The 27,765-nt window shown below is 49.3% G+C and overlaps 3 protein-coding genes across 9 annotated transcripts in view; 1 reads left to right on the forward strand and 2 right to left on the reverse strand.

The window, feature by feature from the left end:
- LOC149443158 (uncharacterized) overlaps positions 1-27,765 on the forward strand; it is a 183,554-nt gene that overhangs the window by 75,785 nt on the left and 80,004 nt on the right. The gene's annotated exons all lie outside the window — the stretch shown is intronic.
- LOC149443162 (uncharacterized) lies at positions 2,201-10,140 on the reverse strand. Its single transcript, XM_089655871.1, has 6 exons — positions 10,094-10,140; positions 5,925-6,034; positions 5,392-5,526; positions 4,885-5,196; positions 4,594-4,729; positions 2,201-4,310 (listed from the first exon to the last, which is right to left on the reverse strand). The coding sequence occupies exons 2-6, from the start codon at positions 6,018-6,020 to the stop codon at positions 3,262-3,264; spliced, it is 1,728 nt and encodes a 575-aa protein (XP_089511997.1). The 5' UTR covers positions 6,021-6,034; positions 10,094-10,140; the 3' UTR covers positions 2,201-3,261.
- On the reverse strand, positions 17,838-26,690 carry LOC149443163 (uncharacterized). 7 transcript variants are annotated; one of them, XM_089655826.1, is made up of 10 exons: positions 26,593-26,690; positions 23,473-23,582; positions 22,998-23,132; positions 22,788-22,911; positions 22,472-22,671; positions 22,053-22,280; positions 21,806-21,959; positions 21,193-21,386; positions 19,392-19,527; positions 17,838-19,128 (listed from the first exon to the last, which is right to left on the reverse strand). In XM_089655826.1, the coding sequence occupies exons 2-10, from the start codon at positions 23,566-23,568 to the stop codon at positions 17,975-17,977; spliced, it is 2,421 nt and encodes an 806-aa protein (XP_089511952.1). In that variant the 5' UTR covers positions 23,569-23,582; positions 26,593-26,690; the 3' UTR covers positions 17,838-17,974. The 7 variants fall into 7 exon arrangements, with proteins under 7 accessions (XP_089511952.1, XP_089511951.1, XP_089511953.1 ...); XM_089655825.1 differs by having other exon boundaries at positions 21,193-21,488; XM_089655827.1 differs by lacking the exon at positions 21,193-21,386 and adding an exon at positions 21,595-21,689.

A 27,765-nucleotide genomic window follows, 5' to 3' on the forward strand; every position in this document is an offset into this window, starting at 1 on the left:
CCTCTGTGATCATTCACAGATTTCACACATAGTAAGCAATGATGTCAGAAGTGACATCTTGCTTACTACTCTGCATGTGATCACTGATTGGCCAATCAGTGATCACGATTGGTACCTCGGATCGGAGGACACAGCAGGCAACGAATCGTGGTGCTGCGCGCTCCCAGGGAGCGTGCACAAGCAGGGGGCGGGGAGGCCGTTTATAAACAGCAACCCAACCCTGCACTGCCACCGTTCGGCCATTTATATACAACGGCCGGACGGGAGGTGGTTAAAGCTTCTTAAAAGCCGGTCTACCTGTGTAAAGATCCAATGGGGAACTCCCCGACAAGCACCTTGTCCCCATGTTTCTGAGGATAAGGGCCTCTTCCCCACAACCCTGGCCCAGTTGTTGTGGATGTCTGAGTGTAGGGGTTTATCAGAATCTAGCAGCCCCCTTTAACAATAAGGGACCCCCAGATACTGCCCCTCGCACATGAATGACTACGGGGCCTAGTGATGTCACTGGTTGCTAAGCGTACAGCGGCTTCCTTCACCTGCTGCTTCCTTAGCAACGAATGACAGAAAGCTTTCATGTAGCGGCAGTAGAAACAAACAGTCCAGCATTCGGATGATCACAAACTATAGACCAGACCCTGACCTCATCAGAGGCTGCTGGGGTAGCTAAAAACCTTAGTTGTCTCCATGACTAGGGATAACGAGTTCCCACCAACTCTTGCAAGGACTTTTTGCTTGTCCTACACGAGGTGAACTTGATATGTCGTTGCTGTTTTTCCTCTGGTTACCATGTCCGACAGCTTTCTTCTTCCACTATAAATGGTTAAGGGTGATGTCACCTGGTATTACCTGGCTGGGAATTCCCGGTCATATAATCAAAGAATCCGGGGTAGGTGGAATATAAAAAAATGGGGTCCCCCCCCATAATCATATCATCCATGTAAAGGGTCCCCACACCAGACCTTTATCTGAGCATGCAGCCTGGCTGGCCAGCAAAGGTGCATACGAGGGCATGCTGCTGTCCTCCTGAACCATGCCAGGCCACATGTCCTCAACATGGAGGGTTCCCTATGGCACAGCACCTCGGCTCCATGTTAAGGAGGACAGGGGTCTCTTCCACCCAACCCTGGCCCGGTGGTTGTGGGGGTCTGAAGGCTCCGATAAGGGCCTGGTGTTTAATTTTTAGGAGGAACCTAATGCCTTTTTTTTGTTGTTGTTGTGTGAGCATAGATTAAACATTTGCCGCCCGCCCTATGGCTGAATGGCGGCTGGCAAATGTCATCAGCGTTCCGGGTGGACGCCATATGGTGTCCTCCCGCACATGCGCACATCGCGCTCCTGCAGAGCTGCGCAGCGGCGTGATCTGTCACCGGCCGTGTACCTCGGACACGGCCGATGACAGATCTGAGTATTGGCCCCCATTGCCGGTACCATGTGACCTGCTGTGACCAATCACAGCAGGTCACATGACAGTTGTATACAATGGATGGCTTCATTCATGCCATCCATTGTATACTAGTGTCTGGCTGTGAATGGTCACATGCACATGTCATGTGATTAGCTGTGGCCAAATCACAGCTAAGCACAAAAAAAAAAAAAAAACCCTGAATGAATCGATGTCATTCAGGTAAATGCTTGCTTATAGCAAAGTAATTCTTTGCTATAAGCAAATTGTGTTAAAAACAAAAAGGCTGATTACTTCCCCAAAGTAGTACAATGTTACTATGGTAACATTGTACTACTTTGGACATAGTAAAATATGAAAAAAAAAATCTTAAAAAAAAGAAAAAAAAACTAATAAATAAAAAAAGTGTCCCTGATCACCGCCATGCCAGTTCTATGATGTACTGCACTGGTGACAATATGTAAAAAAAAAAAAAATAGTGAAACTAATTTTTAAAATTTTTTCATTTTCTAAAAAATTATGACAGAAAAAATACAACTTCAAAAAACTCGCCATTCCTCTTATGAAGTACGTCGGACTGTCTACTTTGCAAAAAAGGGGTCATTTGGGGATATCTGTACTGTTCTGACATTCTTGGACCTCAAGAAATTAGATTGGCTGTCAGTACTTCAGGATTGATCAATATTCAGATCTATACCATAGTTTGTGAACTCTATAACTTTCCTACAAACTAAAAAATACATCCTAATTTGGGTTATTTTCACCAAAGACATGTAGCAGAATACATCTTGGCCTAAATTTATGAAGAACAATTATTTATTTGCAAACTTTTATAACAGAAACAAAGAAAAACGTGTTTTTTTCAAAATTTTTGGTCTTTTTTTGTTAATTTAGCAAAAAATAAAAACCCCAGCGATGATTAAATACCACCAAAAGAAAGCTCTAGTTGTGTGAAGAAAATGATAAAATTTTAGTTTGGGTACAATGTTGTATGACCGTGCAATTGTCATTCAAAGTGTGAGAGCGCTGAAACCTGAAAACTGGCCTGGGCAGGAAGGTGTAAAATTGCACGGTATTGAAATGGTTAACACCTACACCAGACCCTCATCTAGGAGAAGAGCCAGGCATAGAAGAAGGGAGTTTATGAATACTGATATTTAATAGTCATTAGTTTTATACTGAAACAGGTTAAAAAATTTGCATTCTGTTGTGGGTAAATATAAATTGTTACATCGAAAAATGTCATATTTTCCACTTTCAGACAGTAGGTGGAGGTCTGTGCAGGCTATTACTGCACTGAAATTGCTGGTCCTGCTGTGCAGTCTGATCTCCCCTTCTTTTCATCCACAAGCAATATCTAGCTCCTCTCTCACCATGATGTCCTCCATGGAAGCTTCTGCTGAAGGTCAGGGGAGATCAGACTACACTGCTAGAGGGGCCAAACCAGCAGTGACCCCCCCTCCTTCTCTCTCCTAGCAGAAGAAGTCAGACACAACGTTGAAGTCTTTAGTGATCTCTGATCTCCTTATAAAGTGTTTCTTCCATGATAAAGATCAGAGGAGCGCTCAGCCACGTGTTTTCTGAGGTGTATATCAAGGTGTGCTTCTTCCCAGTGTGAAATCTCTGATGTATGGCAACTTATCATCCATATAGAAGACATTTTCCGCACTCAGGACAAGAATACACCTCGAGGGTGGTGGGAGTTCTCCAATGTCTGGCAAGACTAGACTTCTGTGGGAAAACATTTCCCACACTCAGGGCACTAATGCACCTCAAGGGTGGCGTAGGTTCTCTGATGTTTGGCAAGACAAGACTTCTGTGGGAAAGCATTTCCCGGACGCAGAGCAGGAATAGGGTTTTCAGCTCATGTGAGATTTCTGATGTGTGTTAAGATGGGACTTCTGTGAAAAACATTTCCTGCACTCAGGACAGGAATATGGCCTTGCCCCCGTATGAGATCTTTGATGTTTATCAAGTTCTGATTTCCCTATGAAACGTTTCTCGCACTCAGGGCAGGAATACAGCTTCTCCCCCGTGTGCAATCTCTGATGTTTGGAAAGACTGCCTCTTTCTGAAAAACATTTTCCACACTCAGGGCAAGAATATGGCTTTTCGCCAGTGTGAGATCTGAGATGTATAACAAGTTTTGATTTCTGTGGGTAACATTTCCCGCATTCGGGGCAGGAATTGGAATGCTCCCTTGTGTGCAACCTCTGATGTTTGGTAAAACTGGTCTTATCGGGAAAACATTTCCTACACTCAGAACAGGAATATGGCCTCTCCCCTGTATGAGATCTTTTATGTATACCAAGTTCTGATTTCCGCAGAAAACAACTTCCGCACTCGGAGCAAGCATATGGATTATCACCTGAGTGGGTTTTTTGATGTATAACAAGGTCTGATTTTTGTGTATAACATTTCCCGCACTCAGAGCAGAAATACAAGTTCTCGCCAGTGTGAGATCTCTGATGCCTGTAAAGATGGGATCTCTCTGAAAAACATTTTCCGCACTCACCACAGGAATACGGCTTCTCCCCCGTGTGAGATCTATAATGTATGTCCAGCTTGGATTTACAAAGAAAACATTTTCCGCACTCAGGGCACGAATGGAGCTTTTCTCCTGTATGAGATCTTTGATGGACGGTAAAACTTAATTCAGAGCTAAAACTTTCCTCACATTCCAGGCAGGAAAATTTCTTCCACCCCTGAACCCCGGCCCCATCCCCCACAGTACGAGGTTTCTCAGAGTCAGAGGGACTCCATGGTCTCTCCACACTGGGAAATCCACCATCCATAGTGGAGCTCATTGTCTTTTCTCCGGCACAATCTCCTGGGATGTCCTCATCTTCCATTTTACAACCTGGAGATAAAGTGAGACGATCCTTTGAGGGTTTCCCCATGACGGGTCCTGGAAAAATAGAAAAACATCATCAATAGATAGGAGAGGGTTAGTTCACTTCCATCAAGATTCCATCTGGATCAGGGAGATAGGAGGGAGCAGATGTTCTCTGTGGATGTCCCAACCAGCTGGGACTCTTCCCCTCTTCAAAGAGCCTTTGGTCCTCCCAGATCACTTCTACATTTACACCTCCTTGTCAGAGGAGCAGGAACCAATGGGGGCTGGGGGGGGGGGGGGGTGGGGGGAGGGGCGGTAACAGAGCAGAGATAAGAGAAGAATATATTCTGGTCACCTGTGCTGATCTCTGTAGGAGTGTCCTCCTCTATGAATGTCCTCCTCATTCCAGCCTCCTCCGTATATTGCTGATCATCCCTCACATACGTCTCTTCTACTTCACCCTCAACTTTCATGTTCATCAGATCTTCACCCTAAACCAACAGAATGGCAGAAAATAACATCTGTAACATAGAAGGATTTATGATGTGAGATCACATAGAACATCTCATCTTGTAGAGTCCACACATCGTCTCCACATGTCAGAGTGTTTCATCACTTTATGTTCCCGACCCTCAACTCCACTTACCTGATGATGGTGAGGGATGGTGTGACCTTCCTGTGTGGAATCCTGGGAATACAGAGGATGGGGACATCTCTCTGGTGGGTTCCCATGACTGGATCCATCTATCTGATGATGGTGAAAGATGGTGTGACCTTCCTGTGTGGAATCCCGGGAATACAGAGGACAGGGACATCTCTCTGGTGGGTTCCTGCTATTAGGTGGCTCCATCATATCCTCCGCCTGTCCATATGAAAACTCCTCCATCACTCCATACTCCTCATCATCCTCATTGTCCTCTTCTTTAACAACAATATTGTAATCCTCGAGGTTTCCAACCTGAATATGCAAAAAAAATAATTATTGTAACAACCATGCGTGGTTTTAAATCTAAAAAAATCTTAAAAACTACCAGTAATAATTCATCAAAGTGGTAATGGTGAGGGATGGTGTGACCTTCCTGTGTGGAATCCCAAGAATACAGAGGATGGAGACATCTCTCTGGTGGGTTCCTGTAGCCCCGGCACCGCTCACCTCTCCTGTCAGCAGCTCCATCATCTTCTTGGTGACTTCTAGAATCTTCTCCATGTTGTGTCCCTCAGGGATTAGGGAGTCACATGGAGGCACTGAGATGGTCATATAATCACCTGACTTCAGAGGAGGAAATCTCTGTATTGGGGAACCAATAGAAACATCATGTTAGACTCCCAGAATCCTCCTCACCTCTCCGGTCAGGTCGGTGTTTTATTAATAGAGATAAGAGTGATGTCATGTGACCTCCCAGAATCCTCCTCACCTCTCTGGTCAGGTCTGTGTGATGTCATGTGACCTCCCAGAATCCTCCTCACCTCTCCGGTCAGGTCTGCGTTTTATTAATAGAGATGAGAGTGATGTCATGTGCCCTCCCAGAATCCTCCTCACCTCTCCAGTCAGGTCTGTGTTTTATTAATAGAGATGAGAGTGATGTCATGTGACCTCCCAGAATCCTCCTCACCTCTCCGGTCAGGTCTGTGTTTTATTAATAGAGATGAGAGTGATGTCATGTGACCTCCCAGAATCCTCCTCACCTCTCCGGTCAGCAGGTAGATGATCTCCAGGGTGAGGTTTAGTATCCTCTCAGTCATGTGACTCCGGTCCTCCTCCATCCTCATTGGCGCTGTCATCTATGAAGGTTTCCCTGTAGACAGATAACATTTAAAACAGAAAATTATGCTGTTGTGAGGTCAGTATAGGGGCTAGTGTGATGTCATAGGATGCATTGACCAATGTAGGATCAGATCCCAAGCATGCTCCTGTGACCTTCATGTTCCCCAGCTTGTATCCTACTCCCTGCACCCACTGCACTTCTGCCAGAATCCAGTTTTCCTTCACTACTGTGTCTCCATCTGCACTCCAGTCTGCCTTCTGCTCCTCTACACCAGAGTTTCCCTGCAAGCTCCTGCCAGCCTCTCATAACCAGAACCTGATCACTTTTGGTGGATTTCCAAGGTTGCTTTGTGCCTTTTTGGGGTTGTGTTACCTATAGCCTAGTAAAACCGGCACCCAAGCACTGCAAGGGGTTCTCTTTGTCCTGACAACACCTGAGTGCTTCAGCCCACCACTTGCCAATACAACATGTCTAAATCTTGCTTGAGGCTCCATTGACATCGGTGGGTTCCATGTTCACGTGCAACAGTGAGCGTTGGGTTTGCAGTGCCATTGATCGTTAATGGCGCCCTAAACATTGCCAGCAGCTGCAGCTTCTTCGGCATGTTTGCCGGGCAGAGGGCGGACCATTCACATAAATGGGCTGCCTATGGGTGCCTAACGAATTGTGCCAAAAGATGCAAATGCATGTGACGCAAAGGTGTGAATAGGGCCTCAGCGATCCTGTGCCTGCAACCTGTTTCTGATGACCCCTTGGTGTGCAGTGTGGAGCAGCAGGAAGGTGAGCGGGGTTCGGACCAGAGCGGAGCAACTAGCAGATGAGCTGGGGGTTACTCCTGAGCCCCGGGGGATCGGCTGAGCTGGGGGTTACTCCTGAGCCCCGGGGCATCGGCTGAGCTGGGGGTTACTCCTGAGCCCCGGGGCATCGGCTGAGCTGGGGGTTACTCCTGAGCCCCGGGGCATCGGCTGAGCTGGGGGTTACTCCTGAGCCCCGGGGCATCGGCTGAGCTGGGGGTTACTCCTGAGCCCCGGGGCATCGGCTGAGCTGGGGGTTACTCCTGAGCCCCGGGGCATCGGCTGAGCTGGGGGTTACTCCTGAGCCCCGGGGCATCGGCTGAGCTGGGGGTTACTCCTGAGCCCCGGGGCATCGGCTGAGCTGGGGGTTACTCCTGAGCCCCGGGGCATCGGCTGAGCTGGGGGTTACTCCTGAGCCCCGGGGCATCGGCTGAGCTGGGGGTTACTCCTGAGCCCCGGGGCATCGGCTGAGCTGGGGGTTACTCCTGAGCCCCGGGGCATCGGCTGAGCTGGGGGTTACTCCTGAGCCCCGGGGCATCGGCTGAGCTGGGGGTTACTCCTGAGCCCCGGGGCATCGGCTGAGCTGGGGGTTACTCCTGAGCCCCGGGGCATCGGCTGAGCTGGGGGTTACTCCTGAGCCCCGGGGCATCGGCTGAGCTGGGGGTTACTCCTGAGCCCCGGGGCATCGGCTGAGCTGGGGGTTACTCCTGAGCCCCGGGGCATCGGCTGAGCTGGGGGTTACTCCTGAGCCCCGGGGCATCGGCTGAGCTGGGGGTTACTCCTGAGCCCCGGGGCATCGGCTGAGCTGGGGGTTACTCCTGAGCCCCGGGGCATCGGCTGAGCTGGGGGTTACTCCTGAGCCCCGGGGCATCGGCTGAGCTGGGGGTTACTCCTGAGCCCCGGGGCATCGGCTGAGCTGGGGGTTACTCCTGAGCCCCGGGGCATCGGCTGAGCTGGGGGTTACTCCTGAGCCCCGGGGCATCGGCTGAGCTGGGGGTTACTCCTGAGCCCCGGGGCATCGGCTGAGCTGGGGGTTACTCCTGAGCCCCGGGGCATCGGCTGAGCTGGGGGTTACTCCTGAGCCCCGGGGCATCGGCTGAGCTGGGGGTTACTCCTGAGCCCCGGGGCATCGGCTGAGCTGGGGGTTACTCCTGAGCCCCGGGGCATCGGCTGAGCTGGGGGTTACTCCTGAGCCCCGGGGCATCGGCTGAGCTGGGGGTTACTCCTGAGCCCCGGGGCATCGGCTGAGCTGGGGGTTACTCCTGAGCCCCGGGGCATCGGCTGAGCTGGGGGCTACTCCTGAGCGGGGCATCGGCTGAGCTGGGGGCTACTCCTGAGCGGGGCATCGGCTGAGCTGGGGGCTACTCCTGAGCGGGGCATCGGCTGAGCTGGGGGCTACTCCTGAGCGGGGCATCGGCTGAGCTGGGGGCTACTCCTGAGCGGGGCATCGGCTGAGCTGGGGGCTACTCCTGAGCGGGGCATCGGCTGAGCTGGGGGCTACTCCTGAGCGGGGCATCGGCTGAGCTGGGGGCTACTCCTGAGCGGGGCATCGGCTGAGCTGGGGGCTACTCCTGAGCGGGGCATCGGCTGAGCTGGGGGCTACTCCTGAGCGGGGCATCGGCTGAGCTGGGGGCTACTCCTGAGCGGGGCATCGGCTGAGCTGGGGGCTACTCCTGAGCGGGGCATCAGCTGAGCTGGGGGCTACTCCTGAGCGGGGCATCAGCTGAGCTGGGGGCTACTCCTGAGCGGGGCATCAGCTGAGCTGGGGGCTACTCCTGAGCGGGGCATCAGCTGAGCTGGGGGCTACTCCTGAGCGGGGCATCAGCTGAGCTGGGGGCTACTCCTGAGCGGGGCATCAGCTGAGCTGGGGGCTACTCCTGAGCGGGGCATCAGCTGAGCTGGGGGCTACTCCTGAGCGGGGCATCAGCTGAGCTGGGGGCTACTCCTGAGCGGGGCATCAGCTGAGCTGGGGGTTACTCCTGAGCCCCAGCATCAGCTGAGCTGGGGGTTACTCCTGAGCCCCAGCATCAGCTGAGCTGGGGGTTACTCCTGAGCCCCAGCATCAGCTGAGCTGGGGGTTACTCCTGAGCCCCAGCATCAGCTGAGCTGGGGGTTACTCCTGAGCCCCAGCATCAGCTGAGCTGGGGGTTACTCCTGAGCCCCAGCATCAGCTGAGCTGGGGGTTACTCCTGAGCCCCAGCATCAGCTGAGCTGGGGGCCTTACCTGAGTGGAGCATCAGCTGAGCTTGGGGCTACTCCTGAGCGGGGCATCAGCTGAGCTGGGGGCTACTCCTGAGCGGGGCATCAGCTGAGCTGGGGGCTACTCCTGAGCGGGGCATCAGCTGAGCTGGGGGCTACTCCTGAGCGGGGCATCAGCTGAGCTGAGGAGTTACTACTGAGCGCGGAATCCTGAGCGGGGGATAAGCACAGCTCGGGTTTACTCCTGAGCCCCGGGGGATCAGCTGAGCTGGGGGTTACTCCTGGGCCCCAGGGGATCAGCTGAGCTGGGGGTTACTACTGAGCGGGGGATCAGCACAGCTGGGGGTTACTACTGAGCGAGGGTACAGCTGAGCTGGGGGTTACTACTGAGCGAGGGTACAGCTGAGCTGGGGGTTACTACTGAGCGAGGGTACAGCTGAGCTGGGGGTTACTACTGAGCGAGGGTACAGCTGAGCTGGGGGTTACTACTGAGCGAGGGTACAGCTGAGCTGGGGGTTACTACTGAGCGAGGGTACAGCTGAGCTGGGGGTTACTACTGAGCGAGGGTACAGCTGAGCTGGGGGTTACTACTGAGCGAGGGTACAGCTGAGCTGGGGGTTACTACTGAGCGAGGGTACAGCTGAGCTGGGGGTATGACTGAACTGGCATCCTTTAAAAAAATTAAAAAATCAACACCCACACAGGACATTTGCTAAGCTTCATTAAAACTTCAAAAAAGCATCACTGAAGCACCAAAATTACATCAAAAAAGCATGTTGCAGCGGTAGGCACTTTAACATGCGTTGAAGTCGAAGCAAAAGTGCAAATGAGTCCAAAGAAAGCCACAACCTGAACACCACCAACAACCTTTATTATGTGCAGAAGATTCACTTCTATGGGGCTCTGTCTGTTTTATCAGCTTCCACTAAAAAGAAATATCCCCGTTCTGTATATATCTATATGTGTGCATCATCATCTGCTGGAGATAAAAGACGTCACAGTGACTATGGAGGAAGAGGAGGGGCGCGACGGTGGAGGGAGACGACGAGCGCGACGGGGGGTTATTGGGTGTAAATATAAAATAAGATCTTATTACCTCCTCTGCTGCCATTTTCAACAATGTCTCCTCTCTACTTCCTCCCAACTCACCTCTCACCCGCAACTTCCTATTTATACCTGACATCACTTCCTGTCTGTCCCTGACATCACTTCCTGTCTTCCATAGAGACTTCCTGTCAGGGTAGAAGTGAGATCCTCACCTTGTGGAGCTCAGAGGAACTGCAGCCCCGAGAACCGTCTGGTAGTGTGACCCCGGCCTTGAGCTGGGTGTGTATGGACTGTATGTCCTCATAGAGGGGTCACCTCCACTCCCACCAAGGGGGACAGAAATATATGACTGATAGGGATGAGTGGAAGGATTTTGGATCCTTTGGTTTTGCAGCAATATTAATGATAGATTCAAAATTCGGGTCTCATATTGCTCTGCTTAGGGGAATCTTGCTTGAAACACATACCTACCTAAAAACCTTCCCATGTGGCAAGCCCTGTGGAGGCCCAATACAAACTAAATAAGACTTAGGCATTGGTGGAATGGATGATGCTGGTCACCCCATCACTGTCCTCATTAGATGTACCGAGCAGCAAGCAGACCACCTCTACTGCATCAGAGATACTGCAACTCCCTCCTCACTGGATGACCTCTACATAGACTATCCTCTCTTATGTCTACCATGAATGCTGCTGCCTAGACTCGTCCACCTTACCAACCGTTCAGTGTCCTCCATCCCTCTCTGCCAATCCCACCACTGGCCTCCATTCAGTGTCCTCCACCCCTCTCTGCCAATCCCACCACTGGCCTCCATTCAGTGTCCTCCACCCCTCTCTGCCGTTCCCTCCACTGGCCTCCATTCAGTGTCCTCCAACCCTCTCTGCCGTTCCCTCCACTGGCCTCCATTCAGTGTCTTCCATCCCTCTCTGCCAATCCCTCCACTGGCCTCCATTCAGTGTCCTCCACCCCTCTCTGCCAATCCCTCCACTGGCTTCCATTCAGTGTCCTCCACCCCTCTCTGCCAATCCCTCCACTGGCATCCATTCAGTGTCCTCCACCCCTCTCTGCCTATCCCTCCACTGGTCTCCATTCAGTGTCCTCCATCCCTCTCTGCCAATCCCTCCACTGGCCTCCATTCAGTGTTCCCCACCCCTCTCTGCCGTTCCCTCCACTGGCCTCCATTTCATGTCCTCCATCAAAGTAGAGGGGATCAGTTTCTCTATACGCAACCTCACCACCCCTTCTATTCAAATGTACAGAGGGCCGCACGGGACCCCTGGAGCATGGGACCAAGGTTGCAGTTGCGACTCCAGGATGTACGCATGGGGCCAGGTTCAAAATGGAGCGGATTAATTCCTCTACCCCATATGGAAGCAAAATATATTTGAAATACTACAATTTTGGCAATATTCAATATATATATATATATATATATATATACATATACACACACACACTGCATGTTGAAATGCGTTTTTATTACAAAATATATGATAAATATTTTTAAAAATACATTTCAAATATACTGTATGTCTTTAAAAGATACAAAGCTACATTTTTGGAATGCATTTACAAATATATGTAAAAATATATGTTAAGATTACTTTTTTATATGTTAAAAAAATCTGAAGAATATATTTAAAAAAATTTAGATTTTTAAAAATATTTTTTTTTAAATATATTCTTCAGATTTTTTTTTTCTAACAGTCATAAAAAGTCATTTTAACATATATTTTTACCTATATTTGTAAATGCCTTCCAAAAATGTAGATTTGTATTTTTAAAGACATACAGTATATTTGAAATGTATATTTAAAAATATTTTTCATATATTTTGTAATAAAAACGCATTTCAACATGCAGTGTGAGTACATGTATATATATATATATATATATATATATATATATACACATATATATACACACACTGAAATATATTCAATACGGCCAAAATTGTAGCATTTCAAATATATGTCAATATATTTGAGAAGAATATTTTTAAAATATATTTCAAATATATTTTTCTTTCATGTGGGACACGCCTCCCCTTATATCCACCTCCTACTGTAATCAGGCTCATGTGCGCTCCTCTAGCCCCTCCTCATCCCCTGAATTGCTGATGGCCTCCCCCACTGCTGTGGGGGAATGCTGTAAGGATGTATAAAATAATAATAATTAAAATTGTAAATAAATGGTAAGAAATAATAAAACAAATAAAATAGTAAAAATAAAAAAAACGACTGAAACCAGTGGCGGAACTACCATGGTCACAAAGGTCGCACTGGCATTCCATCAATGTGGGGGGGGGGGTCGGGCCTGGGGGTCAGTCCATAAGCAGATTGCATCTTCCAAAACTAGATAATTTTTTCTCAGACCAAAGAGGGAAAATATTTACAGATTTGCACCACAGCTATTTTGGACCGGCCTATAGTGTTGGGGTAGAGAGCAGGCAAATTGTATCTGGAAATAAAAAAAATAATAAATTTTTATTTCAAAGTGAATACAGGTAAATGTTAGAGGTTTACAGCACACCTTTTAAAGCCTTTTTGCATAGTCGGCAATTTCTGAGGGGTGGAGCACGCAGCTTGCATCTGAACAGAACACAAATACTTCCCTTTTTAATTTTAGACAAAATTAGTTTTACAGAATAGCATCCCCTCCTTTCACACTTATCTGGATAGGCCGCAATTCCTGAGGGAGAGAGCAAGCAGGTTTCATCATTATCCCCTTGGCGCCAGCTCCTCCCGGCCCTTTAAGAGTTTCAGAAGCCGGGAGGCGGGCGGAGTTTTAGGGTCATGTGATTCGCTGTCACGGCGGTCACATGATCGGGAAAGGTCCCTATCAAAAGAGGAGATTGGGACCTTTCCGTGAGTACCTGACATGTGTGCTGGGAGCGTGCAGAGCGCGCGCTCTCAGCACGTTTTTTTTTTAACTGCACGCAAATGTGCAGTTGCTCGGTGTCAATGCCCAGACGCCGAGAGGATGCACATTTGCGTGCGCTCGGTGTGAAGAGGTTAAATATGACGTTAGAATATACCAATTATACAGATTTGCTGCACAGAATCTCATTGTTATCAATAAGAGGTCATTTCAATAGGAGGTCATTTTGTAGGCCGGTTTCAGCTGGAAATGTTACATGAAACTGTATTTTATCAGACACACATTATAAAATGTCTATATATTTTCTGAATAAAATTTCATCCTTTTTAACCAGAGACCAATTTGGAGATTTTGAGAGTCTTTTCCTTCTCTGTGAGGGCAGGATGAGCTCTGCGACTAGAGTGCTAATCCAGGAGAGTGGCCAACGAGAAACGGACACTCTCCTTGATGCCACAAATCTTTGGGCCCTTTTGCAGGCACTGGAGAATGAAGGAGCCAATCTGTCATAAACTACTGGAGGCAGAGGATATGGAGTCCACAGGGTGGCAGAGGGCAACTTTGCTTAGCTACCAATCATGAACAAGTGCCAACTTTTGTGAGGGGTGAAAACCATACACCCCATGTTCTCCTCAGCAACCATACATCTCTTCCTCATGCTCCTTCTGTTCCTGTTGTGGCTTCACAGGAACAGAGTCTGGTTAAAATGGGCCCTGAGACACCAGAAAATCCCGATCTTCCTCCTGCTGCACCTCAAGTGTCAGGTCTATGCATACATGCATGTAGTGTCTGTTCCTGCAAGAAGCCTAAAGGAACAGTGATGCTGATTCTCTTCAGCAACCATAGATCTCTTCCTCAAGCTCGTCCTGTTCCTGTTGGGGCCTCACAGGATGGCAGAGGGCAACTTTGCTCAGCTACCAATCATAAACAAGTGGCAAGTTTTGTGAGGGATGAAAACCATACACCCCATGTTCTCCTCAGCAACCATGCATCTCTTCCTGTGGGCCCTGAGACATCATAAAATCCCAATCTTCCTCCTGCTGCGCCTCAAGTGCCAGGTCTTTGCATGCATGCATGTAGTGCTCTGCGACTAGAATGCTAATCCAGGAGGGTGGCCAACAAGAAACGGACCCTCTCCTTGATGCCGCAAATGCTTGGGCCCTTTTGCAGGCTCTGAAGAAGGAAGGAGCCCATCTGTCCCAAATTAGAGGCAGAGGAACTGGAGTCCTCAGGGTGGCAGAGGGCAACTTTGCTCAGCTACCAATCACAAAAAAGTGCCAAGTTTTGTGAGGGGTGAAAACCATACACCTCATGTTCTCCTCGACAACCATAAATCTCTTCCTCATGCTCCTCCTGTTCCTGTTGGAGCCTCACAGGAACAGTGTGGTTACAGTGGGCCCTGAGACACCAGAAAATCTTGATCTTCCTCCTCCTGCGCCTCAAGTGTCAGGTCTATGCATACATGCATGTAGTGTCTGTTCCTGCAAAAAGCCTACAGGAACAGTGATGCTGATGGTCACATTGTCAAGGCTCACCATTCTGGTTGTCTCCCCAAATGAAGACAATATGGTGCATGTGTTCTGAATAAGAGGCCACTGATATAGGGAGAACATTGGTCTCCTTTGAGCCTGTCTTCTTATACTTGCACAGGACAGGTCCTTTTTATGGCCCACTAATGCCTGTGCCGATGGTAGAGTTCTACTAGGCAGACATATAGTTTGATGCAGATGGATTTCCCACTAAATTTCACCCAGCTGAACACTGTCTGGGTATGACCTCCTGAAATGGCTACAAACTCCTCTGGCCAGCCTCAGAAGATCCTGTAAGCCATGGTACCTAACCAGGAAGTGCAGCACAACCAGGTTCACCTGGCAAGACACGCGTGAACTTTCCCTGCTGAACGACAAACAGCAGGTTGGCACCGTTGTCATACATGACCTTTCCTGGCACCAAATGGCATGGGGTAACCACCATTGGGCCTGCATCTGCAGAGCTGATGGAATCTCTACGCCTACGTTGATTTTCTCTGAAGGTACACCATGAGCTTTGGTGCTCCAAAGCTCATGGTGTCTTCCTGGCACTAAACAGCCTAAGAGTAGAAGATGAAGAGCCGGCAACTTGTTCTCCCGATAAAAGTACTTTATTCGTAAAGGGTGCAATGTGTAAGTTACAGCAGCTTACGCATTTCGGTAAAAATAAAATGGACTATAAGGGTTTTTACAGAAATGCGTAAGCTGCTGTAACTTACACATTGCACCCTTTACGAATAAAGTACTTTTATCGGGAGAACGAGGGAATCTCTGCCCTAGTAAGGCTTCTGTTAGCATTGTGCCTGAACCTTTGCATAGTCTCTTGGATTCTTGGGAGGACTGGAGGTTCTGAGGATGCCTCACCAGAAGGACATTGAAGAGGAGAGGGTGGAGGTGATTGATCATTGAATGTCACCCAGGGCAAAGATTTACACAGCTACTCTCAGGGCAGAGGGGCACAGTACGGGGGGAGGGGAACAGGAGGGCACAACACTGGGAGCAGGAGGGCAAAGTACGGGGGAGGAGGGGATTGGGGGGGCACAATACCAGGAGCAAGAGGGCACACTTTAGGGGGGTGGTCAGGGCACAATACTGGGATCAGGAGGGCACAATATGGGGGGTCAGGAGGGCACAGTATGGGAGGGGGGGTTCAGGAGGGTACATTATTGGGAGCAGGAGGGCACACTATAGGGGGAGGTGTTCAGGAGGGCACAATAATGAGTATCAGGAGTGCACAGTACAGGGGGAGGGGGGTTCAGGAGGACACAGTATGGGGGGTGGTGTTCAACAGGACACAATAATGGGGATCAGGAGGGCACAGTACAGGGGGGAGGGGATCATGAGGGCACAATACTGGGAGCAGGAGGGCAAAGTATGGGGGAGGAGGGGTTCAGGGGGCACAATACTGGGAGAGAGAGGGCACACTTTAGGGGGTGGTGGTCAGGAGGGCACAATACGGGGGAGGTCAGGAGGGCACAGTATGGGAGGGGGAGCTCAGGAGGGCACAATACTGGGAGCGAGAGGGCACACTATGGGCGGTGGTGTTCAGGAGGGCACAATAATGGGGATCAGGAGGGCACAGTACAGGGGGAGGGGGGTTCAGGAGGGCATAATATTGGGAGCGAGAGGGTACACTATGGGGGGTGGTGGTAGGGAGGGCACAATACTGGGATCAGGAGGGCACAATACAGGGGGGTCAGGAGGGCACAGTACGGGGGGAGGGGTTCAGGAGGGCACAAAACTGGGAGAGGGCACACTATGGTCAAGAGGGCACAATACTGGGATCAGGAGGGCACAGTATGGGGGGGGGGGGGTCAGGAGGGCACAGTACTGGGAGGGAGAGGGCACACTATGGGGGGTGGTGGTCAGGAGGGCACAATACTGGGGCTCAGGAGGGCACAATATTGGGAGTGAGGGGATACACTATGGGGAGTGGTGGTTGGGAGGGCACAATACTGGGATCAGGAGGGCACAGTCCATGGGGGGTTTAGGAGAGCACAATATTGGGTGTGAGGGGGTACACTATGGGGGGTGGTCAGGAGGGTACAATACTGGGATCAGGAGGGCACAATACAAGTTCCAGGCCCCAGCCCAGGACAGCCATCCTGGAACAGCTTGGTAAAAAGCACGCCTGCCCTGACAAATCCGGGACAGTTGGCAAGTATGATGTAATGCAAAATTATCATGGGGCCCCCCCATGCACCTGGGCAGTACCCAGTGTTACCCATGCATTAAGACAGCCCTGCTGTCACCAGGTGTCAGGACATGCAGTGACACAACCAGGTCTAGTGCTGTGCCCCGTCCTGAATCTTGCCAGGCAGCCAGCAAAGTGATCCAGTGGGCCCTCCCAAGAACCAGACTCTTCTCTGAGCATGGACTGCCTTGCCAGGAAATGGACCATGCGACTCTCAGCTGGATGACTCCCTGTGGAACGTCCAAAAAGTTCAGATTGAATGTAACAGTTGTAGTTCAGTTTAATATATTTGCATTTCTATCATAAATGTTGCATCTGGCAATGTCATGTTTACCACTTTCAGTCAGCAGCTGGCACTCTCCAACACATGAAGCTGCCTCTGCAGGCTGATAACTATTGCATTGAATTTCTTAGTCCTGCCATATAGAACAATCTTCCTTCTCTTCATCCACAAGCCGTGTCTAGCTCCTCCATCACCTTGATGTCCTCCCTGGAAGCTTCTGCTGAAGGTCAGGGGAGATCAGACTCCACTGCTAGAGGAACCCAACCAGCAGTGGCCACCCTCCTTCTCTCTCACCATGATGTCCTCCATGGAAGCTTCTGCTGAAGGTCAGGGGAGATCAGACTACAGTGCCAGAGGGACCCAACCAGCAGTGACCCCCCACCCCACTATGATGTCCTCCATGGAAATGTCTGCTGAAGGTCAGGGGAGATCAGACTACACTGCTAGAGGTACCCAACCAGCAGTGACCCCCCCCCTTCTCTCTCACCATGATGTCCTCCATGGAAGCTTCTGCTGAAGGTCAGGGGAGATCAGCCTACACTGCTAGAGGGACCCAACCAGCAGTGACCCCCCTCCTCCTTCTCTCTCGCCATGATGTCCTCCATGGAAGCTTCTGCTGAAGGTCAGGGGAGATCAGACTCCACTGCTAGAGGGACCCAACCAGCAGTGACCCCCCCTCCTTCTCTCTCCTAGCAGAGGAAGCCGGATACAACTTTGAAGTCTTTAGTGATCTCTGATCTCCTTATTAAGTGTTTCTTCCATGATAAAGATCAGAGGAGCGCTCAGCCACATGTTTTCTGAGGTGTATATCAAGGTGTGCTTCTTCCCAGTGTGAGATCTCTGATGTACGCCAACATATCATCCCTATAGAAGACATTTCCCGCACTCAGGACTCTAATACTCCTCGAGGGTTGTGCTGGTTCTCTGATGTCTGGTAAGACTTCCATGGAAAACTTTTCCCGCACTCAGGCCAGGAATACAGCTTTCACATTTGGCATATCGCATGTTCAGTAAGACAGGACTTCTGTGTATAACATGTTCCACAATTAGGCCTGTGGCTTCCCTGCAGTGTGAGATCTCTGATGCATGACAAGTTCTGATTTCCATGAATAACATTTTCCACACTCAGGACATAGATACGGTTTCTCGCCCCTGTGGGACCTCTTATGTCTGTTAAGACTGGACTTGTATGAAAAATGTTTCTTGCAGTCAGGACAGGAATACGGCTTCTCCCCCGTATGAGATCTCTGATGTGTAACAAGTTCTGATTTCCCATGAAAATATTTCCCGCACTCAGAGCAGGAAAACAAATTCTCGCCCGTGTGCAGCCTCTGATGTCTGCAAAGACTGTCCTTATTTAAAAAATATTTCCCGCACTCAGAGCAGGAATAAATGCTCTCCCCCGTGTGAGATGTTTGATGTATCACAAGTTCTAATTTCTGTGAGAAACATTTCCCGCACTGGGGGCAAAAATGTAGCCTCTGCTCTGTGTGAGACTTCTGATGTCTGACAAGCTCATATTTCCGTGGAAAACTTTTCCCGCACTCAGCGCAAGAATACGGCCTCTCTCCTGTGTGAGATCTTTGATGTATAACGAGTTCTGATTTTTGTGAAAAACATTTCCCGCACTCAGGGCAGGAATACGGCTTTTCCCCCGTGTGAGTTCTTTGATGTATAACAAGTTCTGATTTCCTTGTGTAACATTTTCCGCACTCAGGGCAGGCATACGGCCTCTCCCCCGTGTGAGACCTCTGATGTGTGTCAAGATTGGACTTCTTTGCAAAACATTTCCCGCACTCAAGGCAGGAATATGGCTTCTCCCCTGTGTGAGTTCTGTAATGCATGATAAGTTTTGATTTATGAAGAAAACATTTCCCGCACTCAGGGCAGGAATGAAGCTTCGCACCCATGTGAGATCTTTGATGGACGGTAAAACTTAATTCAGAGCTAAAACTTTCCTCACATTCCAGGCAGGAAAATTTCTTCCGCCCCTGAACCCCAGCCCCATCCCCATCCCCCTCAGTACGAGGTTGCTTAGAGTCAGAGGGATTCCATGGTCTCTCCACACTGGGAAGTCCACCATCCAAAGTAGAGCTCATTGTCTTTTCTGCAGCACATTCTCCTGGGATATCCTCATCTTCCATTTTACAACCTGGAGATAAAGTGAGACGATCCTTTGAGGGTTTCTCCATGGCGGGTCCTGGAAAAATAGAAAAACATCATCAATAAATAGGAGAGGGTGAGTTCACTTCCATCAAGATTCCATCTGGATCAGGGAGATAGGAGGGAGCAGATGTTCTCTGTGGATGTCCCAACCAGCTGGGACTTTTCCCCTCTTCAAAGGGCCTTTGGTCCTTCCAGAACACTTCTACATTTACACCGCCTTGCCAGAGGAGCAGGAACCAATGGGGGATGGGGGGGCGGTAACAGAGCAGAGATAAGAGAAGACTTTATTCTGGTCACCTGTGCTGATCTCTGTAGGAGTGTCCTCCTCTATGAATGTCCTCCTCATTCCAGCCTCCTCCATATATTGCTGATCATCCCTCACATACGTCTCTTCTACTTCACCCTCAACTTTCATGTTCATCAGATCTTCACCCTAAACCAACAGAACGGCAGCAAAAAATAAGATGTTTTTACTCACCGTAAAATCAGTTTCTTGGAATCTATTGAGGGGCACAGGAGTCAGAAACAGTTGGGTCATACATGGACCTACAGGAGGTCAGGCCGCTGGCAAAGTTGTAAGCCAGCCCCTCAGAAAACAGTTGGGTCATACTTGGGCCTACAGGAGGTCAGGATGCTGGCAAAGTAGTAAGCCACCCCTCACAAACAGTTATGTCATGCTTGAGCCTACAGGAGGTAAGGATGCTGGCAAAGTAGTAAGCCAGCCCCTCAGAAAACAGTTGGGTCATACTTGGGCCTACAGGAGGTCAGGACGCTGGCAAAGTTGTAAGCCAGCCCCTCAGAAAACAGTTGGGTCATACTGGGTTGGGACCCTGGCCAGCAGAAAAAAAAAAATTGTAAGCCAGCCCTCTATAACCCTTCCTCCGTCCAGGGTCCTTCCACAGATTTACAATATGGCGGCAGTTGTTAAAAAAGAGCAGAGATTCTTTTAGTTACTGTTTAGAACATTTATAGATAAGGCTTAATGAATTTAAAATCTTGCTTCATAAAAAAAAAAAAAGAAAGAATTTGCACACAACATTTTTACAGAAAAAAATTATTACAAGAAGAGCAACAAGAGAAAAATAAATAAGAACCAAGAAAAAGTACCAAACGAGTCTTCGTGCGCCCAAGATATGAAACCCTTGGTGGACATTCGTATCTTCAAAGGTAAAGAAGAGCTCCAGAATGCTGATGACAAAGTCTTTTGTAGACCTTTCAGAGAGCATCCTCAGGCCCTCATCCCACCCAATCACAAGATGTATTGAAATGTTTTGGATAATCCATAGAACCCCCTCCCTTAACCATTCATTGTACCCAAGGAGGTACCCTAAGGGGGTACCCAAAAAGCAGTGGCCGTTTGTTACCCTTTCTGTGGGCATTTACTAAATCTATGCAATGTAGGGCTTTTGGACGGTTTGTTTGGTTCTGGTGCAACTGTACATAGGCTACTCAGTTTGGTTGACCCCCATATTTAAAAGGCCTCCACCATTTGAAGCGCCGCCATTTGACATAATTTTTATTGGTAGAGGATCCATATCTGGCGTCTCACCCCCACCTCACATTGGCTCTGAAGAAGACAGTGCAGTGCAGAGTAGTTTCGAGGTAAGAACCCTCTTCGTCAGAGGCAAACCATGGCTCTGAGAAAGAGGGTTCTTCCCTCGAAACACATAAGCCAGCCAGGATCCTGAGGGAGTCCTCCCGTAGTCAGGAGTATGCTGGACTGATCAAGAAACCTTGAAACCAATACTTTCTTTGACATGCTTGATCCATCATATGGTTTGTAAGTATATTTTATTTGGAAAACTTAATAAATGGTAAGTGGGTCAATGCACCAGGCTAGTGCACCCTCTTTTGGGTGATTTTTTTTGGAGACTGCTACCGGGATTTCTCCAGTCCTAAGAGGGCAGCAAGGTGGTGTGTGCCAGAGGATGTACACAAGGAACTGGTTATTTCTGAATCCTGTGTCCCTCAATGGATGAGAAAGAAGGATTTATGATGTGAGATCACATAGAACATCTCATCTTGTAGAGTCCACACATCGTCTCCACATGTCAGAGTGTTCCATCACTTTATGTTCCCGACCCTCAACTCCACCTACCTGATGGTGAGGGATGGTGTGATCTTCCTGTGTGGAATCCCGGGAATACAGAGGACGGGCACATCTCTCTGGTGGGTTCCCATGACTGGATCCATCTACCTGATGGTGAGGGATGGTGTGACCTTCCTGTGTGGAATCCCGGGAATACAGAAGATGGGGACATCTCTCTGGTGGGTTCCCATGACTGGATCCATCTACCTGATGATGGTGAGGGACGGTGTGACTTTCCTGTGTGGAATCCCAGGAATACAGAGGACGGGGACATCTCTCTGGTGGGTTCCCATGACTGGATCCATCTACCTGATGAAGGTGGGGGATGGTGTGACCTCCCTGTGTGGAATCCTGGGACTACAGAGGACGGGGACATCTCTCTATTGGGCTCCCATGACTGGATCCACCTACCTGATGGTGAGGGATGGTGGGACCTTCCTGTGTGGAATCCCGGGAATACAGAGGACAGGGACATCTCTCTGATGGGTTCCCATGACTGGATCCATCTGTAGGAAACACACACACTGACTGAATCCATTGTTTCTATGTGTTTATTAGATGATGGGGGATCTAGGTGGAGCCTCCGTACTGCTCTCTCCTTTCCAATAAAGTCTCCTCTTACCCGGTGATGTGAGGGGCGGCTGATTGTCCATCATGACGTCCTTGTAGAGGTCCTTGTGTCCTTCAGAAACCTCGTTCATCACACCATACTCCTCATCCTCCTCATTATACTCATCTTTAACAACAACAATATTATAATCTCCGAGATTTCCAGTCTAAATACATAAAAAAAGAAAAAAAAAAAACAATAATTGAAAGAAGCTACTTTGTATATGGATCATAACTACCAATATTTGTCAATCATCTACCTGACCATGCTGTGCATAGTTGTGATCTTCCTGTGTGGAATCCCGGGAATACAGAGGACGGGGACATCTCTCTGGTGGGTTCCTGGAGCTGGATGACTCCACCATGGTTTCCTGGTACAGATCTTTGTGTTCTTCAGGAAACTCCAACTCCTCCATCCCCTCATCCTCATCATCCTCCTCTTTTATCTCTTCTTTAGTATCAACTGTAGAATCTCTCAGGTTTCCACTCTGAATATATAATAAAAACGACATCAATGGTAACAATGCAGATAATGTACAGATCCTAATGATACTATCAGTGACTGTTCCTCATCTACCTGATGATGGTGAGGGATGGTGTGACCTACCTGTGTGGAATCCCGGGAATACAGAGGACGGGGACATCTCTCTGGTGGGTTCCCATTACTGGATCCACTTACCTGATGATGGTGAGGGATGGTGTGACCTTCCTGTGTGGAATCCCGGGAATACAGAGGATGAGGACATCTCTCTGGTGGGTTCCCATGACTGGATCCATCTACCTGATGATGGTGAGAGATCGTGTGACCTTCCTGTGTGGAATCCCGGGAATACAGAGGACGGGGACATCTCTCTGCTGGGTTCCCATGACTGGATCCATCTGTAGTAAACACACACACTGACTGAATCCATTGTTTCTATGTGTTTATCAGATGATGGGGGATCTAGGTGGAGCCTCCGTACTGCTCTCTCCTTTCCAATAAAGTCTCCTCTTACCCGGTGATGTGAGGGGCGGCTGATTGTCCATCATGACGTCCTTGTAGAGGTCCTTGTGTCCTTCTAAATACTCCCACTCCTCCATGGAGAAATAGACAGTGACACCCTGACACCTTATAGGAACCTGACACACACAATGATACAGTCACCATCCAGACACATCCCTTGTCTGTTACTGGAGAATGTCCCAGAATTCCCGGCACCGCTCACCTCTCCTGTCAGCAGCTCCATCATCTTCTTGGTGACTTCTAGAATCTTCTGCATGTTGTGTCTCTCAGGGTTTAGGGAGTCACATGGAGGCACTGTGATGGTCATATGATCACCTGACTTCAGAAGAGGAAATCTCTGTATTGAGGAACCAATAGGAACATCATGTTAGACTCCCAGAATCCTCCTCACCTCTCCGGTCAGGTCTGTTTTATTAATAGAGATCAGAGTGATGTCATGTGACCTCCCAGAATCCTCCTCACCTCTCTGGTCAGGTTTGTTTTATTAATAGAGATGAGCGATGTCATGTGACCTCCCAGAATCCTCCTCACCTCTCCGGTCAGGTCTGTGTTTTATTAATAGAGATGAGAGTGATGTCATGTGACCTCCCAGAATCCTCCTCACCTCTCCTGTCAGGTCAGTGTTTTATTAATAGAGATGAGAGTGATGTCATGTGACCTCCCAGAATCCTCCTCACCTCTCCGGTCAGCAGGTAGATGATCTCCAGGGTGAGGTTTAGTATCCTCTCAGTCATGTGACTCCGGTCCTCCTCCATCCTCATTGGTGTGGTCATCTATGAAGGTTTCCCTGTAGACAGATAACATTGATGAGAGAACGATCTGGATTGGTTGTACAATGATAGGATGAGGATATCAGGAGGTGATATGAAGGTCAGTATGGATCATAGAACTGTGGCCCCCACCGGGAACACATTTATTCTGAACTGTTTAGCGTTTGCGATGATTCTTGAGGATGATATATAGGATCTTCTATCTACTGGAATGGTTTTGCATCTATGGCACTGTTGTGAAGTCAGTGTGATGTCATAGAATTCTCTGACTCTGATTGGAGGTCATTGAGGGAGGAGCTGTGTACGAGGTTCCTCTGTGAAGTGAATTATTGATCCAGGGTGCATCCCACCTCTTCTAATATGAACAGTAAACTTTCAACTTTTCCACAATACAGAAATCCTATTCCTGTGATCTCCGTGTACTCCGGAGACTTTACTGATCACATTTCAGGAGGAATATCTGGGACCATTATGTAATTTTAAGGTTTGACAATGTAGATGAACCACTTCAGGGGCAGAACATTCCCCCACTTCCGGGGCCGGAACATTCTCCTCATTGTGGAGATGTCACCTTTCCCACCAATCACCTTCTCTCCTCCTCAGTCTATACTGACCCATTATATGACTTGTATTGGGTTGAGCAGATAGTTGATTCATTTAGATGTGGATCTGAATATGTACAGCTTTGTTTTATAATGTTGGGAGACAAAAAGTAACATTTCCACACTATATATGTGTGTATCATCATCTGCTGGAGATACAAGACACAATGACTACGGAAGAGGATGGACAAGATGACGGAGGAAGAGGATGGACGTGATGATGGAGGAAGAGGACAGGCGAGACAACGGAGGAAGAGGACGGGCGAGACGACGGAGGAAGAGGACGGGCGAGACGACGGAGGAAGAGGACGGGCGAGACGACGGAGGAAGAGGACGGGCGAGACGACGGAGGAAGAGGACGGGCGAGACGACGGAGGAAGAGGACGGACGAGACGACGGAGGAAGAGGACGGGCGAGACGACGGAGGAAGAGGACGGACGAGACGACGGAGGAAGAGGACGGACGAGACGACGGAGGAAGAGGACGGACGAGACGACGGAGGAAGAGGACGGACGAGACGACGGAGGAAGAGGACGGACGAGACGACGGCGGAAGAGGACGGACGAGACGATGGAGGAAGAGGACGGACGAGACGACGGAGGAAGAGGACGGACGAGACGACGGAGGAAGAGGACGGGCGAGACGATGGAGGAAGAGGACGGGCGAGACGACGGAGGAAGAGGACGGGCGAGACGACGGAGGAAGAGGACGGACGAGACGACGGAGGAAGAGGACGGGCGAGACGACGGAGGAAGAGGACGGACGAGACGACGGAGGAAGAGGACGGACGAGACGACGGAGGAAGAGGACGGACGAGACGACGGAGGAAGAGGACGGACGAGACGACGGAGGAAGAGGACGGACGAGACGACGGAGGAAGAGGACGGACGAGACGACGGCGGAAGAGGACAGACGAGACAACGGAGGAAGAGGACAGACGAGACGACGGAGGAAGAGGACGGACGAGACGACAGAGGAAGAGGACGGACGAGACGATGGAGAAAGAGGACAGGCGAGACAACAGAAGAAAAGGACGGGTGTGACGGTGGGGGAAGAGGACACGCGAGACGACAGGGCTCTGATGAAGTCACGTGTTAAGCGTGACGATATGCGTTGGCGGTGACGCACTTCTTTATTTACATTGGACACCCATGCAAGTACATCTGATCTGAGGTTTGATTTACATGTGATGTACAAGATAATTTTCATGTGAACATATTCGATATGTGATACTTTGTTTGGTGAATAAATAGTTTTACACTATGCAAGCATTCACTTCTATTTTCTGAGGGATCAAGTGGCTGCAGCCACCTTATGTGCCTGAAGAGGAGATCTGCTGCCCTGTGAGCCTGTGCTGGAATCTGTATATGAGGGGAGGTCAGTGTGGAGAGCTGTGGAGAATTACCTACTATTAAGGGTCCATGTGTTAGTGATCCTGAAGGCCTTTTGACCCTGCATGGGTCGCAAGAGGGAGGTGAGCGGGCAATTCAGCCATTCTTGGATATCTCTGCACATTTATCAGCACTTTTTTTTTTTTCCTTCTTCAAGAATTGCTGTGGACTTTATATATGGTTATTTGTATATTGTCAGGTGTTTTACACCTCACGGGACTTTATATATTTATTCATGTTTGTTTGCATGATCAGTTCTTAGTTTATGCGTTTATTGGGATGCACGTGTGTTTTGTGTTATATGGTGGGAACTGATTTTTAGTTCTGGTGGGAGGGTTTTTTTTAGCACATTGAGTCCTGTTGTGACTTACTTGTTTGATTTGGAGCACTATTGGATCCCATTGGATTACCTGGGGCACCATTTATGTTATTTGGTCCTTTTAGGACCTCGTATTGACACCTGTCACATGTGATTATTTATGAGTTTTTTGGCACTATTTAATATTGTGTATTTGTGTCACTAATTTTGCACTGTTTCACTTATTCATTTATGTGTGAAGAATTTTTATGGGAGGAAGAGGACAGGTGAAACGATGGAGGAAGAGGACGGGCGAGACGACGGAGGAAGAGGACGGGCGAGACGACGGAGGAAGAGGATGGGCGAGACGACGGAGGAAGAGGACGGGCGAGACGACGGAGGAAGAGGACGGGCGAGACGACGGAGGAAGAGGACGGGCGAGACGATGGAGGAAGAGGACGGGCGAGACGATGGAGGAAGAGGACGGATGTGACGATGGAGAAAGAGGACAGCGGAGACGACGGAGGAAGAGGACAGGCGAGACGACGGAGGAAGAGGACAGGCGAGACGACGGAGGAAGAGGACAGGCGAGACGACAGAGGAAAAGGACGGGTGTGACGTTGGGGGAAGAGGACGGGCGAGATGACGGGGGAAGAGGACAGACACAACGGGGGAAGAGGATGGACACGACGACGGGGGGGTTACTGGATATAAATAGAAAATAAGATCTAGTTACCTCCTCTGTTGCCACTTCCAGCAATGTTTCCTCTCGATTCAACGTTCACCTGGAACTTCCTATTTATACCTGACACCACTTCCTGTCTGTACCTGACATCACTTCCTGTCTACCATAGAGACTTCCTGTCTGGATAGAAGTGAGATCCCCACCTTGTGGAGCTCAGAGGAACTGCAGCCCCGAGAACTGTCTGGTAGTGTGACCCCGGCCTTGTGCTGGGTGTGTATGGACTGTATGTCCTCATAGAGGGGTCACCTCCACTCCCACCAAGGGGGACAGAAATATATGACTGATCGGGATGGGTGGAGGGATTTTGCATCTTTGATTTTGCAGAGTTATAATTAACCTCTAATATTTCATAATATGAGGTACAGCTTAGGAGACATTTGCTTGGAAAAACCTTCCCATGTGGCTTTACAAGCCCTTTGATGACCCATTCATCCAAAGAAGACCCAGGCAGCGGTGAATTGGATGATGTTGGTCACCCCTCACTGTTCTCCTCAGATGTACCCAGCAGCAAAAAGTCCACCTCTACTTCATCAGAGCGCCCAGGCAGATCAGGTTGGGGCCCCAATCCCTCTTTTTCAGCATGTCCCACCTCTGGCACATGGGTATAAAGACCCCAGCAGAGAGTAATGGATGGAAATGGATCCTGATCCCTAGAAGGGTGGTGGAGGATTAGCCGTTTTGAACAGGGAGGATACAGCAGAGGACCCCTGAATAGTTACTAGGTACCCAGAGTCCAGGGAAATATGTGACGGTCAAACGTCAGGGGCCATCTTGAAGCCTCATGATGGCGGCAGCAATTCCAGCTATTTCTCCCCACTACTGATATTTTATTGTGGGAGGATGGGGAATAAAATCCTGAGTCCTGCAACACCAGTATCCGAGCAGTTCAGACAGGGCTTCAGATGTGGAGCAGCACTAAAGATATCAGCAATAAAGCATCGATAAAGAGGCCTATCTGCAAAGACAGGAAGCATGCACCTAGTTATGGAAGGTATCATTTATGCTCATCAAAGCGTGAAGAGTGGTTCCATGCACCTCCACCCTGAGGGCCTTTTTCTCCAGCCAGAGGATATATCTCTGGTATTCGTCAACCTCTGCCTACAGATGATTCTTAGAGGTAATTCTGTATATCAATTGGGAGGCAAGCAGCCTCCATGGGAGGCC

Source organism: Staurois parvus, unplaced genomic scaffold (genome assembly GCF_062004578.1).
Source record: "Staurois parvus isolate SC_StPar_1 unplaced genomic scaffold, SC_StPar_1.0 ptg000874l, whole genome shotgun sequence".
Classification (NCBI taxonomy): domain Eukaryota; kingdom Metazoa; phylum Chordata; class Amphibia; order Anura; family Ranidae; genus Staurois; species Staurois parvus.